Genomic DNA, 26,273 nt, shown 5'->3' with positions numbered 1-26,273 from the left:
TTCCATTTGCTGAATTTCTTAGCATAGTTAGTATAGTATTGGAGGAGCTTTTAGAATTAGAAGTTTCCAGTTTATATAAGTAAAATATTAATCCAATGAAGTTAAGTGTTTACTTCCTTTTCTGAGATAGTGAGCTTTTGAATAGAATACAAAAAGGTGCCTAAAAAAGGTCATATAGCTCCCATCTGGTTTTAATTGAAACTCAAAGTCTCGTTAAACTATTTACTTTGCAAAAGTGGCATTGCACCTCTTATAAGGCAATCAAAGGAAATATTCAAGAGACTTTTATATTATTTATCCCTCCAGACTTTGAACTTTCTATTAAAGACTATTTTCTTGCCAACCTTCCCTTAGTATAGCAATAAAATTGAGAGAAGCATCTGGTAAAATGTCCCTGGGTATTTTATAATGTATTTGGGCAAAAAACCAAGATCTTCAGAGAGTGCTTTAGACTTCAGTGACATTATATATAGGAGCAGAGATCAAATGTTTGTTAACATTGAACTAACTATAGATTGAAGATCTTAACCAAATATGTTCTTTTTTTTTTCTAAAAGCCCATTGCAACTGTGTAGTCTTTCTGCATATAAACTGCAGAGTAATATTAAATGCACACTGATTTATATGTAGTTACCTTAGTTCATAAGTATGAATTTGCACTATATTTGACAGTGCTGGTACTGGATAATCCTTACATGGAATTCACAGTGAACTGTGCAGGCAGAGAACTGTTTATTCCCCATTTAATACTAATAGCTGTTAAAATGTACATATCCCAAGGGTCTTGTTAATCTATGGTCTGCTGAGAGATAGCATCTTGTGGATTGACGTTTCAGAAAATTCAATATTAGACGTGCAGTACAACCTACACTGATGAATTATGCAGTAAACTTCTCATACTCATCTTTTCTTGTTTTTACAATAGCTGTGTGTCAATATGACCAATGAGAAGATACACCAGTACATCAATGAAGTGCTTTTCCTACAAGAGCAAGCAGAATGTATACAAGAAGGAGTTGCCATGGAAACAGTGTATTCTCCTGGTAACCATACTGCAGCCTTGGATTTTTTCTTTCAGGTGGTTTTTCAGATCTGTTGTACACCATGTATATTTATGCACAATCTCTGCATGTTAGACTAATACAAACTTTTCCTGCCTTTTCTGATTCATGAATATGTATAGAAAGTTATGGATTCAGAGAGCCCATAGAGAGGTCCATCGTAACTGCCTTCATAGCTTGAGACTAAAAAAGTCTTTCTAACACTCCAGGGTTGAAGAAAGTATGACAGGAATTCCAAGAAGGTATGACAGGAATTCCTTGCCTATAGTGCTTAATGTAAGCCTCTGTATATCATGCCATGTTGTTGATGCACCTATAAGACTGGCAAGTCTCTGATGTAAGCGTGATGGTCTCTTTCATGCCTGAAGCTAGTTTCTGAAGTCTAGTTTCTTGAGTATAGCTCCACCAGTTTCCTAAAAGATCATCAATAGTCATAATTTTTGGCAATTTAAATATTTTCCCTCTATTTCTTGCAGAATTTTCTCATGTGCATGGCATTAGAGACTTACCAAAATAATTTAATGATTTTTTGCTGTTTTTTGAGGCAATATGATGAGTCTATTTGATGGCTGTTCAAGCTGGAGAAGAGGAGGCTCTGAGGTGACCTTATTGTGGCCTTCCAGTCTCTGAAGGAGGTCTACAAAATAGATGGGGAGGGACTTGTTAGGATACCAGGTAGTGAGTGATAGGGCTAGGGAGAATGGAGAAAAGATGGAGGTGGGGAGATTCAGACTGGACATGAGAAGGAAGTTCTTCAGCATGAGAGTGGTGAGACCCTGGAATGAGTTGCCCAGGGAGACGGTTGAGGCCCCATGCCTGGAGGTGTTTAAGGCCAGGCTGGATGAGGCTCTGGCCAGCCTGATTTAGGCTAGGGTGTCTGTGCCCATGGCAGGCTGTTTGAAACTAGATGATCCTTGTGGTCCCTTCCAACCCTGACTGATTCTGTGATTTCTGTTTACTAAATTACAGCTGTGTTACTCTGCAAGGAACATGTGATATTCTATTGCTCCTCTCTAAAATGAGAATGATCTCTTTTTCATTTCAGAAACCATCAGGCTTCTTGTCAATGCTAGATGAAGAAAGCCAATCGATCTGGTCAGTGGAACAGAGCCTCTCTAAACGCATTCAGTCTTACCTGGATACATCAGACACGAATACAGTCTATTTCTCCACAAAAGATGGGAATGGTAACCTTGCCCCAAAGGATCAGGGTTCCACCTTCACTATTATGCATTATGCTGGGAGGGTAAGTTGCTCTAATGATTGATTATATGCAATTAATGGAAAAGAGTAAACAAAACTTTATGTGGTTTGCCATTGGAATGGGCTGCTCAGGGAGGTGGTGGAGCTGCTGTTCCTGGAGGTGTTAAAAAAAAAGAGTGGATGAGGCACTTAGTGCCGTGGTCTGGTTGGACTGGATGATCTTGGAGGTCTCTTCCAACCTGGTGGATTCTGTGAAACTCTGAGCTATAAATAACAATTTGTGTTGATTTTTCAGAGGGCAATTTAGAATCTCAATGCAATAACTTGTGCATGAAATCTGTACTTTCTACCATATTGCTCAGGTTATGGGCTACTTAATCCTGGCTGCTAAGTTGTATCTTCATTGTGAGAACTTTATGAAGAAGCAAGTGATTCGGATATCTGACCATATATGTTTTATGACATTTTAGCTGGTCACACTGCTTTCAGATGCTATTTCAGAATGATATATGTTCCCTGCAGATACTATGCCATATATATAGATACTATGGTTACTAGCATGCATCTGGTAAAATACAAGCAAACATTTTTTGTTAGTAATTGTAATCAATTTTTTTTCTTCAAAATCCAAAATGTATCTAAATATGTCTGTAAAACAAGAGGAATGTTTTGCATTCCCCCTTCTGCAGTGTTTATGGAAAAAGCATGATCAGTTCTGTGAACCAGACCTCTTACCCTTTTCTTTCCATTACTCCTTAATTTTCGTGTTGTCTCCACAACCACCTACAGCCCAAAGCAAACAAAATGGGTCTGTGTTTAAGGGGATGATTAAGTTATTTAACCTGACAGATTGATCCCATTGTGATTTATCTGGTATACTGTCACATCTCTCTGTTCAAAGCATGGCATTTGAAAGGAGCTCATGAATGTGTTGTAGGGACACAGTTATGGAGGCTCTTAATTAATGCTATTCCAGAATTTCCACTTGTATGATGTGTGTTCAAGACTTTCCTCTGAGTTACCAGAATAAAACATTGCTAGCATGTAGCTCTGCCATTTTTCAGGGTGATATTATATGCCCTGAGCTCTCCAGAAGAGATAAGAGATTGGAATGTGCATACTTAGGCCTCTTTAACAGCAATATAAATGGTGAGAGTGTATTTTGTAGCTCCTTGTTTGGAAATGAAGTCTGTGGAAGAGTTCTGGTGCAGGCAAATTTATTCCTGCGCAATGGTAGAAATGTGGTCATTATGGAAAAGATCAATATTATTTGCATGGTGCTTAAATTCCTAATCTGAATACTCTGAATTAATTCCTGGTGAGTCTTCTTTCATCATAAGACATTCTACTTAGACTCTAGAGTCTGGGGTTGGAGTAGCTAGAGAGCAGCCAGACAGAAAGGGATCTGGAGGTGCTGATCAATACCCGCCTGAACATGAGCCAGCAGTGTGCCCAGGTGGCCAAGAGAGCCAGTGGCATCCTGGCCTGCATCAGGAATGGTGTGGTCAGCAGGAGCAGGGAGGTCATTCTGCCCCTGTACTCTGCACTGGTTAGACCACACCTCAAGTACTGTGTTCAGTTCTGGGGCCCCCAGTTTAGGAGGGACATTGAGATGCTTGAGCGTGTCCAGAGAAGGGCGACGAGGCTGGTGAGAGGCCTCGAGCACAGCCCTACGAGGAGAGGCTGAGGGAGCTGGGATTGTTTAGCCTGGAGAAGAGGAGGCTCAGGGGGGACCTTGTTGCTGTCTACAACTACCTGAGGGGTGGTTGTGGCTAGGAGGAGGTTGCTCTCTTCTCTCAGGTGGCCAGCGCCAAAATGAGAGGACACAGCCTCAGGCTGCGCCAGGGGAAATTTAGGCTGGAGGTGAGGAGAAAGTTCTTCACTGAGAGAGTCATTGGACACTGGAATGGGCTGCCCGGGGAGGTGGTGGAGTCACCATCCCTGGGGCTGTTCAAGGCAAGATTGGACGTGGCACTTGGTGCCATGGTCTAGCCTTGAGCTCTGTGGTAAAGGGTTGAACTTGATGATCTGTGAGGTCTCTTCCAACCTTGGTGATACTGTAATTATTTTCCAAAGTTAAGTGTTTTGAATACTTTCACTGTTGGGACTTTTGCATAGGAATGTGGGCACAAAGGGGTTAAACAACAGCACAATGAAGCCTTTGTGAAGCTTACTTAAAGTGATAAGGGTTAAGAAGTAGCCATGGATTCTGTATGTCTTATTTAATTTATAAATGTGTTCTGTACTTGTTAGGTAGATATTTTTTCCACGGAATTCCTCTAGGGTTGTACAAATTTGCCCCAACAGTTCTAAAAAAATCCACACACCAGAAAACTGGCGTGGAAGCAGCAGAGAAGCAGCTGCATTAAAATCATAACCAAGAGAATAAGCACATTACTTCCAACATGAAAAGTAAAAACAAATCAAAACAACTTTTCTTATTCTCTGAAGGAGAATCTACTACTCATCTGTAGGAATACTTGTTAAAATGAAAAGTACAGGTACCTAGATCACTGGATATTAGGGGTTTGAAGCAACCCAAGGAGATCATCAAGTCCAACTCCTCTGCCAGTTCTGGAAATTAAACTGTTGCAAAGGGTAGGCTTCTCATTAATGTGTGTTTTGGTATTGCATGGTTGTTTAGGTTATTTTTCATATTCCAACATAAACACTAACAATAGTAACAACATTTAATCTAAAAGTATGAACAGACAACTCTCAAAGTAACATAAATTCACACATTCTTTTGAAGTCAGTAGAGACTCTTTGACTTGCATTGTCCGAGCAACTATTTCAGACTGTCAGTTTGATCTTTGCATCCTTATGACAGTGAAATGCTGCCCAGCCCTGACACAACAGAACAGTTCCCATACAATTACTTTCCTTTCCTTAAGTTAATAATGGTCAAGCAAACTTTTTAAATTCACTTGCATTTTCAGCATCTCATGCAACTGTGTTCTGGCTACCATAGACTGAAATTTCCAGTGATTTATGGTACATACTTATAGAAAACTTGATGATGGTGTTACTCTCTTAAATAATGACACAAATGGAGTTTATTCTGAGACTAGTATCTCTTCACAAGCTGATGAGTTAAATACAAAAACCTAGGTTTTTAAAACTGCTGGTGCTGTTCTTTAGATTGTACTTTTACTACATTTAGTAGCTTTTAATGTAAGTCATTCGTGATTTATGCCTTGTGAAAATTGTTAAGGGATCAGACTTTTAAATATATCAGGTTTTATTGTCACTCAAAAATAAGAATTTATTATATAAAGTAACAGTACAGTTTGGCAGGTTTTGAAAGGCATTTTTATAGTCTTGTATCACTTAAATGACTCTAAAGTAAGTGAAGTATAAAGCAATCTTTCTCTTCATCATTACCTCCAGAAATTCCCAAATTTCAAACAAGGGGGCTTGATTTCATTCTCACTTATCACAATTTTTCACTGATTGTAACTCTTTACTTGGTAAAGCTCCTCATTATTTCCATGAGCGTAACTGAAAGATGAATAAGACCCAGAGGGTAGAAAAAGAATTACAAGTAAAATGTGACAGGTAATTGAACATGATTTTTTTTTTTCCACTTCTAGCCTTAATCATTTATATGCAGGTGCTGTGTCCAGGCTGGTGTTAGTGAAGGCATTCCCCCTGAATGCAGGCTCTGTGTTAAACAGAGGGTGAAGGCAGGCATCTTGATTTCTATAGGTAACAAAAGTTGTAACTGAAATGTAGTGGACAGGCAGTGTGAAACAGCCACTGCTTCAAACCATCTAAGAAAAAAACAAAGAATCAACCAAAGAAAAACCCAAACCCGAATATTCTGGTTTGGCTCTGGTACAGCTCTCATATGGATGCTTATAATTTGGACTCCTTTTCACTGGAGTTTATGTAATGCTTCACAGACAGAGAATGTCAGGGGCTGGAAGTGACCTCGAAAGATCATCCAGTCCAGCTCCACCCTGCCACAGCAGGATCACCTACACCAGCTCACACAGGAGCACGTCCAGGTGGGTTTTTAATATCTCCAGAGAGGGAGACACCACAACCCCCCTGGGCAGCCTGTTCCAGTGTTCTGTCACCTCAGAGTGAAAAAATACCTCCTCATGTTTACATGAAACTTTCTATGCCTCAGCTTCCACCCATTGCCCCTTGTCCTGTCATCAGGCATCACTGAGAAGAGCCTGGCTCCATCCTCCTGGCACTCACCCTTTACATATTTGTAAACACTGATGATGTTGCTCTCAGTCTTCTCTTCTGCAAGCTAAAGAACCCCAGCTCCTTCAGTCTCTCCTTATAAGAGAGATGTTCCATTTTCTTAATCATCTTTGTGGCTCTGCACTGGATGTTCTCAAGCAGTTCTATGTCACTCTTGAACTGGGGGTCCAGAATTGGACACAGTACTCCAGATGTGGCCTCACTAGGGCAGAGTATAGGGGCAGGAGAACCTCTCTCAACCTACTAGCCACTGCCCTTTTAAATACACCCCAAAATGGCATTGCCCCTCCTGGCCACAAGTGCACATAGCTGGCTCGTGGTCAACCTCTCAACAGCTTTTCCTCTTTGCTGCCTTCCAACAGGTCAGTCCCCAACCTATACTGATACCTGGGGTTGTTCTTTCCTAGGTGCAAGACTCTGCACTTGCCCTTGTTGAATTTCATTCAGTTTCTCCCTGCCCAACTCTCCAGCCTGTCCATGTCTCACTGAATGGCAACACAACCCTCTGGTGTGTCAGCCATTCCACCCAGTTTGGTGTCATCAGCAAAGTTGCTGGCAGTGCACTCTGTGCCCTCATCCAGGTCACTGATGAATGTATTGAACAGAACTGGTCCCAGTACTGACCCCTGTGGGACTTCAGTAGATACAGGCCTCCAACCAGACTCCATCCCAGTGACCATAACTGTCTGACATTTTTCCTTCAACCAGTTCCCAATCCACCTCACTACCTGATCATCCAGACCACACTGCCTCAGTTTAGCTGCAAGAATACTGTGGGAGACAGTGTCAAATGCTTTACTGAAATCAAGGTAAACCACATCCACTGCTCTGCCATCATCTAGCCACCTGGTTGTGTCCTCATAAAAGGCTATCAGGTTGGTTAAACATGACTTCCCCTTGGTTAAACCATTTTGCCTACTCCTAGTGGTCCCCTCGTCCTTGATATGCCTAAGGACAGCACCAAGGATAAATTTCTCTATTACCTTTCTGGGGATGGAGATGAGGCTGACTGGTCTGTAGTTACCTGGCTCCTCCTCCTTATCCTTTCTGAAGACTGGAGTGATGTTACCCTTCTCCAGTCCCCAGGCACCTTTCCTGTCTGCCATGACTTATGGAAATGGTAGAGAGTCTGACACTGACCTCTGCCAGCTCCCTCAGCACCTGTGGCTGCAAGCCATTGGGACCCATGGACTTATGGATGTCCAGATTACTCAACTGTATGTAGCTTGAAGTCCAGAAAGGGTTGGTTTAATATGTTTGCCCAGACAGTTATAATACCTGTGTTAGCAATTCACAAGTGCAGTTATACTGGGAAATGCTGCTATTAAAAATACTACTTCAGTGAAGAGACCTCTTCTGTATATTGAATAGCTAGTGATAGACAGTCTTTTGTGAACAAAACTGGCATCTCTGCTTTAGATTGAGAGAATTACAGCTGGTACATGTATGTCCATGAAGTTTTGAAGACATCTTAGCATTTTGTGTGAAAATAGTCATAGAAACATTGCCTTTTCTTCTAATATCAAGCCTTGTTGATTGATTGTAGTCATGCATGGTCAGGTATTGTCCATTCCATCATGTTTTATGCTTAGCAACTTTCCTTAGGCCTACACATACCTACTGTTGTTCTCATCCTAATTAGGCTTAGACCATTCCAGAAAAGGTGGTACTGAGAGAAAAGAGAATGACTTGAAAGTGAGAAATAGAGAGAAAACCTGAAGTCAAAGTGAGCCTTAGAAGGCATATGGGAAGAAAAAGTTCAGAATAAGGAAACAAATCCAAAAAGTTTGGAATCCATACTGGAATTTCTAGCAAAAACAGTGCTTTGAGAAAGTGTACAGATATACTATCATTCTAAGAGGCCTTTTTGTTCTCTTACTTTCTTTACTGTTTTGGAATGAAGAAAATGGAATAAAAGAAAAGTATTGAAGAAATCAACATAAGGGTGAGATTTTTTTCAGTGAAGGCAGAGAGACTACTGCATTAGACAAATGTGATGAGATGAACCCATGGAAGAAAGAAAACAACTCTTTATTAATTTCTCTTAAATTTTACAATTATGCCTGCACAACACTGAACCTGTCTTTTATACATGAGCAATGTGATACAGTTGTTAAGTATATGAATCCATGTTCAGCACCAGCCACCATGAACATTAGTATTTGATCATATCAAGTATTCATCTCCCAGTTTTCATTTTGCAGCTGAAAAGAATCCTACAATGCCTTGACACTTTATGAGTCTCTTCTAAGAGCTGTTTTAATGTCTTGATATCAGAGTACTAGAAGACAAAAAGCTTATCTGTTCTGTTCAGGCAGAAGGTAGAAAAGAATGATGTAGGTTTTCAACGACTGAAAAACATTAGTGGAAGGCTTTATCTGAAGGTTAACACATTTCCCTGAACAGTGTCAATCTGATCTGTTCAGGAAGAATTCTGCTCACATGGGGCATTACTTACTTTCCAATAGCTGACATCAATGTGGGTATGCTCAGCTGCTTCTCACTGCCTGCCCAGCAGCACCGTGAGAGGAGGGACACACCATTTCCATGCTGCATGTTGCAAGCTTACCAGGAGGAAGTGTTTTATGAGTGCAGCTGATCAATGCATCTGACCATTACCTGAAACTATACTAAAAAAGTGTAGTATTAATTTTTTAGGTACTTTGCTTGAAAATATATAAAATATAAATATATATAAAACATATTTACCTTGTGGACTCTCACGTACCAAAGATGTTGTAGTTTGGATTTGCCACCTAACAAATTTGCCAGCCTCCAGAGTAAATTTACCACACTTACTCAGAATTTGGGAAGTTAAATGAAATTATATTTACAAAAATAAAAGGCAATAAATGTGTACAAGGTATATTTGAATATATTTACAGCTCAACAACAGCGTGATATCCCCTTGTACAATAGTTCATCTTTCTGTCTTGCCCTGGACACAAAGAAGTCCAGAGGACTGTACTGCTGTCCAACCCGCTGTCTGTACCTCACCCCTGTACCTCTGCAAACCCAAGCAAGAAGATCGGTCAGGCATGATGCAAGGTCACAGGCAGATCAGAGAAGCCAGAAGCAAGCAGGAGGCAACCCAGAGAGAGAGAGAAACAAGCTTGTGCTGCAGAATATGAGATATTCGGCAGTCCAATGCGAGGAGATAAACTTATCTTGCATTATTCAGTGTCCAATCCCTAAAACTGTTTATCCCTTAGACTGAAGTTTTCTCTGGAAAACTAGGCACAGCTTTAAAACCGTAACAAAAGGATTCACATGAATTAATCTGTCTGAACTGTCAGCTGTGCTGATAGTTGTGGGTTTTGAAGAGTAACATTCCATCACTGAGCTTTCTTGTGGATTCAAAAAAAGTTATTTCTTTTTCATTTTATAGAAGAATTAGCATGATACCAAGAGATGTAGCTTTACCTAGTGGTAGTATTTAACATACAGGCGTTTGAGATCTTGAGCTATTTGGCTCATTGTTCATGTAATGTGACTAACAGGGCATCGCCATTTAGGCTTTCTGCAGTTTACATTGGCACTTGGAATTTAGAAATCAGGTAAGCACCTTGCTGCAGTTTTGACTTACAGTTCTGTTAATAAACTGATGAGACCTAAAGACCAACTTCTTTGCTCTGTAAACCAGTGCACATTGTGTTCTTTAAGTGCAGATCAATGTCTGTTCCATTTCTCAGCTATGTGCATTTCCAAAAGACCTCTCAGCTGTCATCTCACCTTCACTCAGGCAGTCTTCTCCAAAATGTCTTGTAGGTCCCAGACAGACTCTGAAACTGAACCTCTAAATCAAAAGACAGAAGGAGATGGATTAATCAATAAGGATGCTTTCATTTTCTCTATTTTTTTCCCCCAGGCTGAATCCCCAGACATAACAATCAAGTCAGTCTAGGCTAAGCTATACTGAGGTCTGTAAAGGTTACTTCACAAAGATTTGCTTTTTCACCTAGCCAATATGGTCATGCTTTTTCTCATTTTCTCTCTTTCTTTTTTTAAATAGACTTGGTTTTGGACTTGCACTTACAGGAGAAAATAATGTAACACCTCTTTCCACCCTCCTGTTTGTTTGGTGTTTTTTCCTAAATATCTACTAGATGTTTTCTTATTAAAATAGTAAATATTTCCCTTTTAGCTGTGAATGCAGCCAAATTAACCTTAACACTCCAAGTGGTATTTTCCTAGCTTGGATTTGCCCTTAACCCTGAGTGCTTTTGGCCTGTCACAGGATACAAAAATTGTTTACTTTAAAGAAAAAAAAATTATTTAAAGGAGTTGATTAAAAAAATGTGTAAATATGACCCTGTTCATAAAGTATATTGGGAAATCCTGTAAACTTAAATTGAGTGCCTTACCAAATTCAGATGTTATAAGAGTGATTTGCCATTGGAATGGGCTGCCCAGGGAGGTGGTGGAGGCACCGTCCCTGGAGGTGGTCAAGAAAAGTCTGGACGGGGCACTTAGTGCCATGGTCTAATTGACTGGCTAGGGCTGGGTGATAGGTTGGACTGGATGATGTTGGAGGTCTCTTCCAACCTGGTTGATTCTATAATTCTATGATAAGGGTGTTTCAGAGGAGAAGATGTATAATGGGTGTACAGTGAAGTTAATTAACAAAGCAGGGAGGCAAGAATATGTAAAAAGATGAGAGGGACATAGAGTTCCCAGAGTTAGCTCTATGCATGTTTGGTGTGCAAGCCTCTTGTTTTCTCAGTGTTGTTTCTTAAATTCCTTTTTTACTAGTTGTCATGATATTAAAACCAGCTATGCCAAGATAAATGATGAATAGGTTCAAAACAAATAAAAGTAATTATTTTTTACATACTTAGTGAAACTCTTTGCCACATAGTGTTATAGAGGCTGAAAATGTTATTAAGAAATACTAGCTCTGGAAACAGGATCGAGAAAACACCAGTCACAGATATTAAACACAAAGATGTGTTGCAGCCTGCAGGTCAAGAGCTGCCTCATGGGAAGAGCCCTGGAAGGTGAGAGAGGAAGTGGTGGGTGGCAGAGTTGAAGTATTACTTGATATTTTTCCCTAAATATTCAGGAACAGATGAACATTTGGGCTATGCCATTACCACTCTGATTAGGTTAGGCTTTCTTCCTCACTGAATTTAACTCCAGAAGAAAAGCAATTCCAATCCTTTTCTTGTTTTAATCTGGTTTGGTAAAAATAGTTCAGCTAGTTCAGATAATATCAAATATCTTATTTCCTCTAGTTAACATGTTTGCATGTTGTCTGCTCCAAAGAGTTCATCAAGTAAAGCAAGACAGAGCAAACAGCTGCAATAAATAGAACTGAGAACAAGAGGTATGTTTTAGAATGCTGGAACCATGATCTAAGTGAGTGTAAATTTCCTGATTTATTGTTTGGTTTTAGCATTCACAGAATAGCTATTCATATTGCTTGAGCTCCAGTCAGTGCAGTTTTGGCCAGGTTTACTTCAGAAACCCGGTGGAAGAAAACAGGGTAATACATGTTCTTTAGGCAAAGTACTATGTTAGGTTGGCATCTCTGATGAGGACAATAACGAAACTATTCTGTTTTGTGGGGCTGACAATGAATATGAAACCTTAGAGTACCATTTCATAGAGTCAGTTCTTATGTCTTTAGGCAGAGAATTAATTTACCAAGTCTGCAGGAAAACTGTTAAGAGTTAGAAATTTCTTCATAAATAGGAAGCCTGCTAACTTTTATGTGTTTTATGTGATATGAGAGATGTCTCATGAATATACTTCTAGAAGTTGGTGATGTATTGCACCAGTACTGAAACTTCTCCCTGTTTCATTTTAGGCACTTAATCATAATATACTATCTCCCACTGCTATACTTACCTACTGTTCCCACCGATACTAAACTCTCTTCTTCTAATTTAGTCAAAGTCTAAGACACTCAATTAGGAACTGGCATTATGGATGAGTCAAATAAGTTCTGTTCATTATCTTTTATGGACCAGTATGGTAGAACATTTACTTTAACTACACTAAAAGCATTTAATAGTATACTGAAATTATTCTATTAGTTTGCTAACTACGTTGTATGTTCTTAGGAGATGCAATTAGAAAGTTATACAATGTTGCATCTGTCACAGAAAAGAACATAATTTTATTATTATATCTTTTCTGTGTCAGATGCCCTACTAATTGCATCATTTGACAATTACTGGCATTAACAGGTTGCACATACCCAAGTCATATAATCTCTTTCATGAGTAAGATAGCATTACATAATTGTCAAGTGACCCAACTGAAAAGAAAATTAATGTATTGATTAGTATTGCTAATCTTAATTACATGTTTACAGCTTTATTAAATGTGCATGGAAAAATATCCCCAAATATCTAAGTGGCTTAGGATATAGATCAAATAAAATGTTTTAGAAGTGCTTTAGATAACAACACAGTTATCAAGATAAATGAAACCAAACCCTATTCTAAGGAGTTCCTATTAAATGTCTGCCTAATCCTAGAGGTACTACAAGCTGTATTTTTATTCCTTTTTAAATTACAAGTTCCCTTTGGATTCTATTACAGTGCAAGTGAGAGCTGTTTAAAGCCTGTAAATTAACTAGTTGTTTGTCTTCTGCTCTCATAAAAATGAAAAAAAGGCTAACTGTGGTCTCAGTGATTGCTTTTTGGCTTAGTGCTGCTTTTCTACACAGTGTCTCCTGGGATGGACTCAGTGTTAAAACAGCCACTTGGTCATATTTCTCCATTTTGGATGAACCCTCAGAAAGTCTGGATACAGCTTTGCCTTTTCCTCACTTCTCAGAGTGCTTAGTACATGTAATAGAGTGTATGTGCAGTCATATGAACAGTGGAGCGACAATGTAATTGTCTGTTCTTGAAATTATGGCAACTATGGTGATCCAAAATCCTTGTGTACATAGTTGTTAAAGAGGTAAATGGGATTTGTGTATAACCTACAGTTTGAATTTGCCTTCAGAGGCCATATAAATGGCTGAAATTTGCCTTGGGTGTGGGCTGGGACTCAGATTACTACGTGACTGTTTTGTGATGGTCAGTGTAGACAATATGACAAGATGTGTGATCTGGGAGCAACTTGCACATCCTACAGTAAAAGTGATGTATAGATCACTACCTGCTGCTCTGCACTATGCTTTGCCCAGCGTTCTGGAAATGTTTGAGAATTGGTCTGGTGAAATTTCTATATACACACAGTGTTCAAGAACCAATTCTTCTGGTGAGTATTGTTAACACTAGAAAAAGAATAAAAGACACTACCTGGTGCCATTGTTTAACTGTTGGTTGGGGAAAAGAAGCATAGCTTTGTTTCTACTGTTGTGTTGTGAGATGTTTAAAAGATGCATTGTTTGTTCCTAACAATGTCACAATATTTTATTATAGGTCACTTACGACATTGGTGATGCAATAGAAAAAAATAAAGACTCCCTTTCACAAAATCTGATATTTGTAATGAAAAGTAAGTAAATGGTATTGTGCTTGCTGCTGTTGTTATAAGTGAAGATATTATGACTTGACTCTGATTTTCATTTATGTATTAAGAGAATTTTATATTTATTTTATCTTAAGTAAAAAAAAGTTAAATCACCCTGTGATGGTTTGGACTTTGGAAATCACCCAGACTAGACTCAGCTGGCTCTGGAAATTGACTGAATCTTATTATTTACAGCTTAGCACAATATACAAGCAGATATTTACAGTATATACAGTTATATACAGAAATATCCAAGGTAAAAGGTAATACAGAAATGCAACTCCTCTCCCAGAAACCTTAGTCCCCAGGAGGGGCTTCCAACAGCCCCTTCACCTTCCCACTACCCCTCTCAATCTTGCCCCAGTCCCAGGGAAGAATGGAGGTTCAGCCAGGGGGTAGGAAGCAAAGTGGATTAATTAAAGAAATGGCAGAGAGGCTAGAGAGAGAGAATGCAGTCTGGAGCTCCCCAGCAGAACAAGAATGTTATCTATGTTTTGATTTTTGTTTTCATACATCTCAGCAAGCCTGTAAGCGAGGTAGACATCAGCCTTGTTTTCCTTTCACAGCCTGTAATCTAGTTCTTCTCACCAAATCATTCTAGCTAGGCTCAAACTAGCACACACCCTTATCTTTTTGAAGGAGAAGAGGAGGCTTAGGGGTTACCTCGTTGCTGTCTACAACTACCTGAAGGGAGGCTGTAGCCAGGTGGGGTTGGTGTCTTCTCCCAGGCAACCAGCAACAGAACAAGGGGACACAGTCTCAAGTTGTGCCAGGGGAGTTCTAGGCTGGATGTTAGGAGGAAGTTCTTGCCAGGGAGAGTGATTGGCATTGGAATGGGCTGCCCAGGGAGGTGGTGGAGTCACTGTCCCTGGAGGTGTTCACATGGAGACTGGATGAGGCACTTAGTGCCATGGTCTAGTTGATTGGCTAGGGCTGGGTGCTAGGTTGGACTGGATGATCTTAGAGGTCTCTTCCAACCTGCTTGATTCTATGATTGTTTGAAATTTGCTCCAATTTAGGAGTTTTTTGGAATTCATGAACATGAAGTATGTTCATTGTGTGATGCAATGTTAAGATTAAAAATGGATAGCATGATAGATGAGCTTGACTTCTAAAAAAAAAAATTGAATATGAGTTAAAACAAAATTAAATCTCAGAAAATAAGGAAAGAAAATAAAGTTCCCAAAATCAGAGACTGCAATGGGATGCACTTCACCATATAATTACCTTTTCAGAAGCAGGAACTTGTGGGTGTTCTTGTTTTTCATTGAACAGATACAAATGTCCACTGAAATACAAAACTAAATAACTTTCCATGTGCGTCTTGTCTAATTGTGCCTAATAATAATGCATCCCATCTTATTAATTGAGTCATAATTAGATTATTAAAAGCCTCTATCATTTACCCTGTCAGTAAATTATAACATTTTCCCCATGGAAAAGTGTATCCTGAAGTGTTGTTTTCTTTTTTTTTCCAAAGCCTGCAGCATCTTTTACATAACCTGTCTTATACCTAGATTTATTTCCATAGAATTAGAGACCTTTTGGAGGTCAGATTTGTCTTCCAAATCACCCCCGCTGTGACAACACATTGCTTTTTAGCAATTTTATCATTAGATCAGCTGAACTCTCTAGAAACACAATTGAGGCATTTTAAAGGCAATTGGTGTATACTTGGGATGAAGAAAGAAATGGGAAAAATTGATCTCGAATATCATCCTGAATATAATCCTATTGATCGCAGTTTTAGAGACATTCCCATTCTCACTGCTTAGAATTTACATGAAAATTTGCCTTAGTATTAGAAGATGTGGCAACTTCCAGTATGTTCTGTGAGAGAAAATGTTCTTCTGTTCTCTTTATGTGGTCTTCTTTTTGCCCTTTCGTTGCTTTTTTGTGTGCTCAGGGAAAAAACAGCGGACTGAGTATAAATTATTGGATACCCTGGCAATGCATATATAATTAAGTCAAATGATGGCAGTTATAATTAATGCAAAAAATCCAAGGGCAGATTATTTGCTAGCATTTGAGGCCTACATTTCTTCTTTTTCAGTCTCTTAGTTTAAATCCTCTTGATTCTTGGTGACATACCTCCTTTTGAATCAGTTTTATAAGTTGTGTGCAGATGTATACCTTAAGTGCATACTTCCCTTGATTTTCATTGCATTTAGCTTCCTTAATCAAATATTTGTAATATGCTAACAACATTAAAATAATTTGCATATAGGCTTAATAATGTGGAACACACCTGTCTCATAAATACAAGTCAGAAGAGACTATTGATGTAGGTTTCATCTGTTTGAATTTGAAGGATGTAATTTTAATCCCTTTCCTAATGCTACTTACTACATTTATCTTTATTTTCAAACTATGGAAGCTTACTATGTCCACTGATTGTGCTGAAATAGTTTCAAAGATCTGCTTTATTGTCTTCTTTTTAATTTATTATTCATGTTAAGCAAGAAATAGTAATCACCACAGAAGAGGGAGCAAATCTGTTGCATTTAAGCATTATAAGTTTGGATGGCTAATAAAGAGCAAACTCAGAATTTCTGCCTGCTGTACTAAAGGGCGACAAGGCTGGTGAAGGGCCTGCAACACAAACCCTATGAGGAGAGGCTGAGGGAGCTGGGGTTGTTTAGCCTGCAGAAGAGGAGGCTCAGAGGTGACCTTATTGCTGTCTACAACTACCTGAAGGGAGGCTGTAGCCAGGTGGGGGTTGGTCTCTTCTCCCAGGCAACCAGCAACAGAACAAGGGGACACAGTCTCAAGTTGTGCCAGAGGAAATATAGGCTGGATGTTAGGAGGAAGTTGTTGCCAGAGAGAGTGATTGGCATTGGAATGGGCTGCCCAGGGAGGTGGTGGAGGCACCATCCCAGGGGGTGTTGAAGAAAAGCCTGGATGAGGCACTTAGTGCCATGGTCTAGTTGACTGGACAGGGCTGGGTGCTAGGTTGGACTGGGTGATCTTGGAGGTCTCTTCCAACCTGGTTGATTCCATGATTCTATGAAATGTGAATGCAGTTTGCTGCATTCCTGTCTTGCACCTTGCCTTTTTTCTCTTTTTTTTTTTTTCCCTACCTCTCCCCATATTATCTTTTATAGAATTCTTTTGTTGCTTGGTTGGTTTCTTTTGGTGCAGCAAGTGTTCATAATTTATTTTCTGTCAAGTGCCTTGATAACTTCTAAATACTACGTGTTTGGTAACTGTTACACAGAATGTGTCTCTCATATTACTTGAACAGATGGATAAATTTTGATTCTGTAAAGGAACAAAGTTCAGAGATGATAGTCACATAAGTAATTAAGTTTAGACAGATCAGAGTGTGAAAGGCTTTGTGTTCTGCCCTCTTTTGTTTATCACAGGACCTGAATTTATTTTAAAATAGTGTTACTGAAGTTTCATATCCTTAGACAGGGAATGCTCTTTGATAACTAATATAATTATTTCTTTGTTTGGCCACTTGCTTTAAGTATCCTTATTTAATTCTGTCTGTCTTTTTACTTTAAAATAAAACATCTATGATTTTTTAACTTATATTTTATCTTTCTCTATTAATTTCTTGTTTTCCCAGCCAGTGAAAATGTAGTCATCAATCAGTTATTCCAGTCCAAGCTGACACAAACTGGATCACTTGTGCCTCCATATCATTCCCTTAAAATCAAAGGATGTAAAGCATCTATGCTGAGTAAAAAAACTTCAGTAGCCTGTGCAAGTGGAGAAGCAAAGAAATATATTGAGCTCAGCAAGGTAAGAATTTACCAAATCTCCTCCTTGCTCTTTGAAGATTGTTTCAGTTACTTCACAATTTCTGCAAGCTCCTCCTCCTCTGTTTCATTCTTTGTAGTCATTAAACTATTCAAATAGTTTGCTACTTGACATCAGCACTGAAGTAATAGAACTAACAAGTTGTAATTTGTTAACACTAACAACGATGGTTCAAGAACATTTGCTTGGATTCTTTGAACAGAACATTGGACAAGAAGATCTCACTGTAAGGGGGTTGGACTATATCATCTCTAAAGATCCTTTCCAAACCATTCTATGAATCTATAAAGATAAGCCTGAATGATTCCATGATGTGGTTCCAGGGCTTACCACTGGATGCAGTATTACTGACTTTTTTTGGCTGTATAGAAACACTTTCTGTTTTGTCTTCTTGGTTGATTGTGTGATAAATACTTAGTAAATTAAGACACAGGAAGCACAAAAATAAAATCCCAGTGTCTTTATGGTATTAGCCTGAGAAGATTTCTAGCTTGCAAAAGATAGTTCGTGTAGGTTTGTACAAAGAGCCCTGTACACTTTGGCAAATGTTGTTACTTTAAATGTTCACTTGTGTGTAAATTTTCCCAGTAGAAGTCAAATTAAATTCTCCTCATTTCTGAACTTGTCTTTTTTTCATTAAAAGAAAAAAAAAAAGTGAAACCCCTCACAAAAGCAACAAAAGAGGGAGATAAGCTTGTGAGGCTATCAGAAGTTTATTGTTGGTGTCCTATGGAGCATCCCTCTTCTGAGGAGAAATAACATGATTTGCTGAGTCCATTCTTGGCAGCTTTGGAATTCCTCCTCCTAGAAGAGAAGCAAGCAGCTTCTCACCAGGCTTCTTGAATCTTATAACTCTATTTTTGGCTTACAGCTGCATAAAACTGATTCTGTTATGAGATTAAGGAGCCTGCTCTCATGTGTCTTTGTGAAATGCTTTATGCAAGTACATCTGTAGAATAGCAATGGGACTTTCCTTATAGCCTCCCAGCTGATAGTAGCATAATTCCTGTCTACTGTTCTGTCAGTAGTCTCAGTGGAAAAACTTTAGTTGCAGTGAATGGTGTTGATTTAAGGCTATACTTAGCAAACAGCTGGAACATCACTATGTGCCTTTTGGTGCCTTTCCACTACAGCAGCAGCTTGCCATGGTAAGCTTCCTAAGACTGTGAAAAATATCCTAGTTCCATACATAGAAGGAAGTATGAAATGCATATCTAAGTTAGAAGCCTGATCAAAACTGAGGGAAACACCACACAGCTGGGAACTCTGGAATGATGAGGCTTTTCACCAATCCAGAATAGCTTTTACTCTGAAGTCACTCTCTTGAAAGATAGAAAACATTTGAATTCCTGTGGGAAACATGATAAATTTAATCAGAAATTCCAGATTCAGTAAGAATGCTCTAAACTTTTAGGTATTAGATGGAAAGTAGGAAGAACTTTATCTTTCACCTGCTCATAAAGACAAGGATGGCTTGGCTTCTGAAAAGGAGGCTTTGGGACGAGCTGTGCAGGTGAGAGAGAGCACCACTTAGTTTGTAGATGCTAAATTGGTCTAATTTGAACAAGAGACAATTCTACACTGCAGGGCAGTAGCAGAACTTTAGGTATCTAAGCTGTTCCAGTTGCAAAAATGAAACTAGTTACTCAGAATAGGTACCTGAATCAGGAGCTGGAAGTAGGTAAGTACTTTAAATATTTTTTGGATGAAGCCCACATCTATAATTATGTTGTCCCAAATCGTTTTATTCCTTTTCCAGTACAACCTTGAAGTTGCACTGCAGTATGCTGGAATAATGCTGGGTTTGTTATTTCATTGTTATTGTGATTGGAAATGCAATGTAAGGGTTTTTTTCTTATCAGCTTGGAATTAAAATGATCATATGCTGGAAAATGATAACCACTGCCTTTTTATCAGTCTATCCTGAGGGTAATGACAATAAAGAGGAGGAAACTTAGCTTCTTAACAGAGATTATAAAGCTACATACTTGTTCTTTTTTTTCCCTGTAGCTTAGAAGTCCAAGATTTTCTATTGTAAAGGTGTATGTTAGAGGATAATAGGGATGTTCTGCGTTGATGATGATGTATTTTCCCTCAGCCCATACTGAAGTTACCCAAGTTTGGAGAGTTCTAATTGATTTTTGTTGTTGTTGTTGTTGTTTTTTGTTTCTGCCTTGTTCCTTTTGGAGAGTTTCAATTATTTTTTGTTTGCTGATTGTTGTCGTTTGTTTGTTTTTGTCTTTGCCTTGTTCCTTTTCTTTTTTTCTCCCTCCTTTTGTACCCGTGGGAAGAATTAATGCAACACAGGACAGCAGACAGGAACTGTAGCATCCAAATTATTGTTCCTGCCTCTTCCACGTATTCAGGAATTGGTCTTAAACTAGTGACTTAATCTGTTGGGAGCAAGGGGTCAGTGCACTACCTATCAAGTGGAAAAAAGTCTTATTTTAGTGATACCTCAATCATTTTGTAAACTTTAAGTGAGAAGTGTCATTGGCACACTAGTGGTTCTTTTTATGTGAAGAGTTAAAGCAAGCTGGTCTCTTTTACTTTTCTGTTTTGAAGTTGGGGATGGATTTGCCTTTAAAATCTTACTGCATCCTAGTAAGTGATATTTGACATGAAAAAAAAGACCTTCAAATGTTAGCTTACTGAGTAAAGAATTGCTTGCACCGCAGTATTTCTAATGGAATTTGGCTTGAGCAGGCTGAGTACACTGAGGAAATGCACACTTAATTTTGGATGCAACTGAAAAAAAATCAGGAGTAGGCCAGAACATGCTGACTTGATAGAAAGAGATTTTCATGGGGTGAGTATACTGGAGAAAGGCAGTGGTGAAGTCAGAGGTGAAAAGGCTGTCACTGATAGGGAAGTTTGAATCCAAGAGCTTGGGTAAATCTTGCAATGCAATAATTTTGCCAGCCTTCCTTAGAAAGTTGAACAAAATCCCCTAATTTCTGGGACCACTTTTAGCATGGTTATTACCATTTTATCCTGAAAGAAAGGAAGTAGCATAGTAAAAGAAAAGTATTCCCTACTTCTACCTCTGATGTATAGGATAACATTGGTTTTAATGAGATATGAAGTTATTAGTAATTTTTGTCTATAATAGGTGAAAATGAGTGTAGAAAGAAAGAAAATAAGCTTGACTACGTGCACGTGTGCAGGAAGAAGAGACAAGGGATTTTAAAATATCAATACTATTATTTTGCCTGCAAGATTTTTTTAATGATCTGTGTTTCCATTTACTCACTTTAAGTACTTGCCATAAGGAACCTTTTCAAAGAATTATGCTACATATAGGCCAACTGTATTTGATACTAACTGCACAACTCTTGCTTCTGCAGTAGAGTTCCAGATAACATTGCTTTGCCCAGTTATCTGGAAAAAGTATTTTATCATTCCAATGGTATGCATCTTCTTCTGTAATCACAACTTTCTTGCCAGTTAAGGCTCTGTGGATGCTTGAGCATATTTACCTACTTTCGCAGTTCTTTCTGCAACGCAAATCATTGTCTGTAACATACTATTTGTGTTGGGTTTTAACTCTGTTGGTAAATCATTTAACAATGTAAGTGAAGGTTTACTGCCCATCTTGAGATAAAGGTATTGTGTGTATGTGCTTCTGTCCCTCCCACAGCTGCTGAAGAAGAAAGGAACATCCTCATTTCTTCAGAGACTCGAACGAGGGGGCCCAACTACTGTGGCAGTACAGCTCAGGGTTAGTGGACACCTTCTGTGTAAGATCTGGTTTGGTTTCTTTGGTTGGTTGTTGTTGCCTTTTTTTTAATTTAGACCAAAACATTTGAAGAGCAAGGTTAGTCTCTACAAATTGAATAAACAATAATCATGTGCTTCAGAAAGCCACCTTCATGGCCAGATCAAACCTCTTGAGAAAATTATTTTACTAAGTTAGGAAGAGGATAAATGTTGAGCAATTGCCTTTGAAGCACAATAGTAACTGATAACTGATTTCTTTTTCTCTGCAGAAATCACTCACAGATATTATAGGGAAGCTGCAGAACTGCACATCACATACTGTTCATTGTATAAAGCCCAACAACTCCAAGTTGCCAGATACTTTTGACAATTTTTATGTGTCTGCACAACTGCAATATATTGGTGTCCTAGAGATGGTCAAAATCATACGGCATGGATATCCAATACGTCTCTCTTTCACAGACTTCTCGTCAAGGTAAATTCTTTCTAAGTTTCATAAAACATTTTCTTACCTACAATACAAAGCCTTCTGTCACAGAATCTTACAGAATCTCATAGAATTAACCAGCTTGGAAGAGACCTCCAAGATCATCCAGCCCAACCTAGCACCCAGCCCTAGCCAGGCAACTAGACCATGGCACCAAGTGCCTCAGCCAGTCTCCGCGTTAACACCTCCAGAGATGGTGACTCCACCACCTTCCTGGGCAGCCCATTCCAATGCCAGTCACTCTCTCTGGCAAGAACTTCCTCCTAACATCCAGCCTATGCTTCCCCCGGCACAACTTGAGACTTTGTCCTCTTGTTCTATTGTTGGTTGCCTGGGAGAAGACACCACCCCCCACCTGACTACAACCTCCCTTCAGGTAGTTGTAGACAGCAATGAGGTCACCCCTGAGCCTCCTCTTCTCCAGGCTAAACAACCCCAGCTCCCTCAGCCTCTCCTCATAGGGTTTGTGTTTCAGGCCCCTCACCAGCTTTGTTGCCCTTTTTTGGACACGTTCCAGCACCTCAACATCATGTCCGTACAGTGCTTGCAGTATTGTTTTGCTGATTAGTCTTTCAAAATTTCTTCAGAGACAAAAATCAATGTCTGCCAGGAATGAATCCAGGCTTGTTATTTTTTTAGTTGAATGAATCATGAATTTTGTGGAAATAGCTTCATGAAGAACATCAGGAAAATATATTCCATTAAAAAACTCCACCATCACAGACAAACAAAAGCCCAAAACAAAAAAATCAACACCAATAAGTACTTACTTTTAATAATTTGTGATATTGATGTGATATTTATCAAATAGAAAATATTTCATGTTGCCTTCAGAGAATTAAAAAGCAGAAGAAAAAATAGTCTAATTTTTCAAGTATATTGGTGTAGGTGTCATAGGTACAGTATTTGTATTTCCTATGCTAGGATTTGTTTCTACGTGATGAGAAGTTATTACCACAACTCCATTTTTATTGTTGCTGTTAGAAATGAGTGGGATTTTGAATTAATGTGGAAAGACGAAAAGAAATAGGTCACTGCTTCTTACTGAAGGTAAACTCTTTTGCCCCATCCCCAGTTATATTTTGAGGTTTAGCTCATTTACTTACATTCTCAAATGTTTCAGCAAAAAGCACTACCCTCTTTAAGAGATGTTCAGTTAACAGCCTCATGCATTCAACACAATTTCCTCCTCTCTGTGTGTTCTCAAATTGTCTCAAGCTGTGCTGGAGGAAGTATAGGCTGGATGTTAGGAGGAAGTTCTTCACAGAGAGAGTGATTTGCCATAGGAATGGGCCGCCCAGGGATGTGGTGGAGTCACCATCCCTGTATGTGTTCAAGAAAAGCCTGGATGAGGCACTTGGTGCCATGGTGTAGTTGACTGGATAGGGCTGGGGGGTAGGTTGGACTGGATGATTTTGAAGGTCTCTTCCAACCTCGTTGATTCTATGATTCTTGTCTGATACATTAAGTAATTTTGACCTGGCATATGTATTATCTTCTGAAAAACATGGAGATATCAGCTGCTTACACACATCTGAGCTTTCAGTTTAGAAGGTTTCTAGAAGCTGCCTACGCAGATGTTAAATTACTGCTTGGACAGGATCATATTCTCTTTGGCAATAATTATTCAGAAGTGCCAGTGCAGGATTTTATAATCCCACATGTTTAAAAGTCAGTCATCTCTGTGCTACCACAATATTCATCCTGCAGCATGAATCCAGGATTGTAGGCTGGTTGAGGCGAAGATGCAGGTAAGGGGAGATAAGGGAAATCAGTTTGGTTTTATATTTAGAAGTGGTAGGGACAATCTCTGTTTAGCCATCTCTGTGTTGCTGAATCAGACATTTTGAGTGACTATTACATGAGCACAAACCCACAACATTTTCTGCTATTAAATCCTTACATTGGTTCTTGGCAGAGATTTGATCCTCGCCTCCCAGCTTTTCTCATTATAATTCCCAGACACAGATGGGGGTTTTGCACAGACCTAGGACTATGCATTCCTGGCAGGCAGTGTGGATGGAGATGGCTGCTCTCAAAGATCATTTTATTCGGTTGGCTTCAATAGCAAGGAACCATGCATGCTCACTCCAGGCATGCAGGCATGAGTTCAGTATGTTGTGTTTTGGGGGGAAACTTTGTTTTTAAAAAAATAACTAAAATAGGTTTGAAGATGCAAATATAATTTCACTCCTTCAAGTATGTCCCAAAGATAAATAAAATATGAGAGCAGCCCTATGGAGAGGGACCTGGGAGTCCTGGTGGATAATAAATTTGCTATGGCACAGCAATGTGCCCTTGTGGCCAAGGCCAATGGGATCCTGGGGTGTGTTAGGAAGAGTGTGTCCAGCAGATGAAGGGAGGTTCTCCTTCTGCTCTACTCTGCCCTGGTGAGACCTCATCTTGAATACTGTGTGCAGTTTTGAGCTCCTCAGTTTAAGAAGGACGAGGATCTGCTGAAGAGGGTCCGGTGGAGGACTACAAGGATGATAAGGGGACTGGAGGGTATGTCTTATGAGGAGAGGCTGAGGGACCTGGGGCTTTTTAGTCTGGAGAAGAGAAGACTTAGAGGGGATTTGATAAATGTTTATAAACACCTGAGTACTGGTCAGGAGTGGAGGGACAGGCTCAGCTCACTTGCTCCCTGGGGTAGGACAAGGAGCAGTGGGTGTATGTTGTAGCACAAGAGGTTCCACCTCAACACATGGAGGAACTTCTTTACTGTAAGGGTCACAGAGCACTGGAACAGGCTCCCCAGGGAGATTGTGGAGTCTTCTTCCCTGGAGACTTTTGAGGCCTGTCTGGATGCATTCCTCTGTGACCTGTCCTAGATTGTGTGGTCTCTTCCCTGGCAGGGGTATTGGACTTGATTATCTCCTTGAGTCCCTTCCAACCCCTAATATCCTGTGATCCTGTGAGATCTGGTGCCTCACAATAACTATTTATTTGCAGTAGAACAAGAATGACAAAATACAACAATATGATGCCACAAGCATTTCTGCTATTATTTTTAAGTGTTCCCATTTTATTTCTGTCCATCTTATCCCTTTTCCTCCACACTAAATAATCTCTATGGGTTCTTTGCAGATGAGCCTCTGTCTTTTTACCTATTTGTATTAGGTCCTAATATTAGTATCCATAAAATTAATTAAACAGTGGTGGGATTAGCACAGTGTGAATGAAAACTCTGTCAGTTTTCTAATATTCCCTGTGAATATATGTTGAATTTACTCAGAATTTGTCATTAATCACTGCATACATCTCTTCACACTGCTGATTTTTGGATTTGTGCATAAATGGGAACACAAAGATCTTGGTCTGTTGATATTGAAAGAAACCATTTGTCAGCATAGTAAGGTTTTTCACGGGGGCCATTCCTGTCAGACAGACCAAGGCTTATCTTACTTCGAACAATAGAATATGTGAATTCTTTACTCACCAATCCTCATGCTCACGTTCAGTGTACTTAGGTAATTCTTTAAATTTCCATGTAGTGCAAGTGTGTGACTGTTTGTTCTGTTACTGGCTGAAAACTACACCACTTTTCAGCAGAAATGATAATATTAGGCCTGGAACACAAACCCTTTGAGGAGAGGCTGAGGGAGCTGGGGTTGTTTAGCCTGGAGAAGAGGAGGCTCAGGGGTGACCTCATTGCTGTCTACAAGTACCTGAAGGGAGGTTGTAGCCAGGTGGGGGTTGGTCTCTTCTGCCAGGCAAGAGAACAAGGGGACAGAGTCTCAAGTTGTGCCGGGGGAAGTCTAGGCTGGATGTTAGGAGGAAGTTCTTCCCAGAGAGAGTGATTGGCATTGGAATGGGCTGCCCAGGGAGGTGGTGGAGTCACTGTCCCTGGAGGTGTTCAAGCAAAGCCTGGATGAGGCACTTAGTGCCATGGTCTTTAGTGCCACGGTCTAGTTGACTGGATAGGGCTGGGTGCTAGGTTGGACTGGATGATCTTGGAGGTCTCTTCCAACTTGGCTGATTCTATGATTTTATGATTAGATTGCAGTTCAAAAGTACCAACAGTTCTTAATGCTGTGTTTTTTTAGTCAATAGACTGCAGGTGAGGAAATGTAAAGAATTACTGAATTCAGAGATTATGATCTACCTTTTCAAAAGTCTTCTGACAAACTATCACTTGTACTACATCTCTGTGTTTCCTCAGTGACTGGACAGGATGGTTTTGGAAAACAGATAATGAATAACCTTACGAACTCAGTTTGCTTTGTTACTTGTCCAACCAAATTCTGGTCTTATCCTGCTACTCATTGACTGGAATGAGAAATTATTTTGTTGCATTTCCATATGTGCTTACAGACCTGGAATTGATCGACTTCTCACTTCTG

At 39.5% G+C, this 26,273-nt stretch overlaps 1 protein-coding gene across 4 annotated transcripts in view; it reads left to right on the top strand.

The window, feature by feature from the left end:
* The window catches only part of MYO16 (myosin XVI), a 438,909-nt gene that overhangs the window by 324,158 nt on the left and 88,478 nt on the right, over window positions 1-26,273 (top strand). For all 4 annotated transcript variants that reach the window (XM_064143768.1, XM_064143767.1, XM_064143769.1 and 1 more), the window contains 6 exons: window positions 926-1,078; window positions 2,107-2,307; window positions 13,865-13,940; window positions 17,530-17,705; window positions 21,364-21,444; window positions 21,713-21,918. In XM_064143768.1, coding sequence (XP_063999838.1) covers window positions 926-1,078; window positions 2,107-2,307; window positions 13,865-13,940; window positions 17,530-17,705; window positions 21,364-21,444; window positions 21,713-21,918 — 893 coding nt within the window. The remainder of the gene's footprint in view (window positions 1-925; window positions 1,079-2,106; window positions 2,308-13,864; window positions 13,941-17,529; window positions 17,706-21,363; window positions 21,445-21,712; window positions 21,919-26,273) is intronic.

This window comes from Pogoniulus pusillus, chromosome 5, assembly GCF_015220805.1.
Source record: "Pogoniulus pusillus isolate bPogPus1 chromosome 5, bPogPus1.pri, whole genome shotgun sequence".
In the NCBI taxonomy this organism is placed as follows: Eukaryota; Metazoa; Chordata; class Aves; order Piciformes; family Lybiidae; genus Pogoniulus; species Pogoniulus pusillus.
The sequence above is the reverse complement of the archived record's forward strand: the minus strand, read 5'-3'. Positions and strand labels throughout refer to the sequence as shown.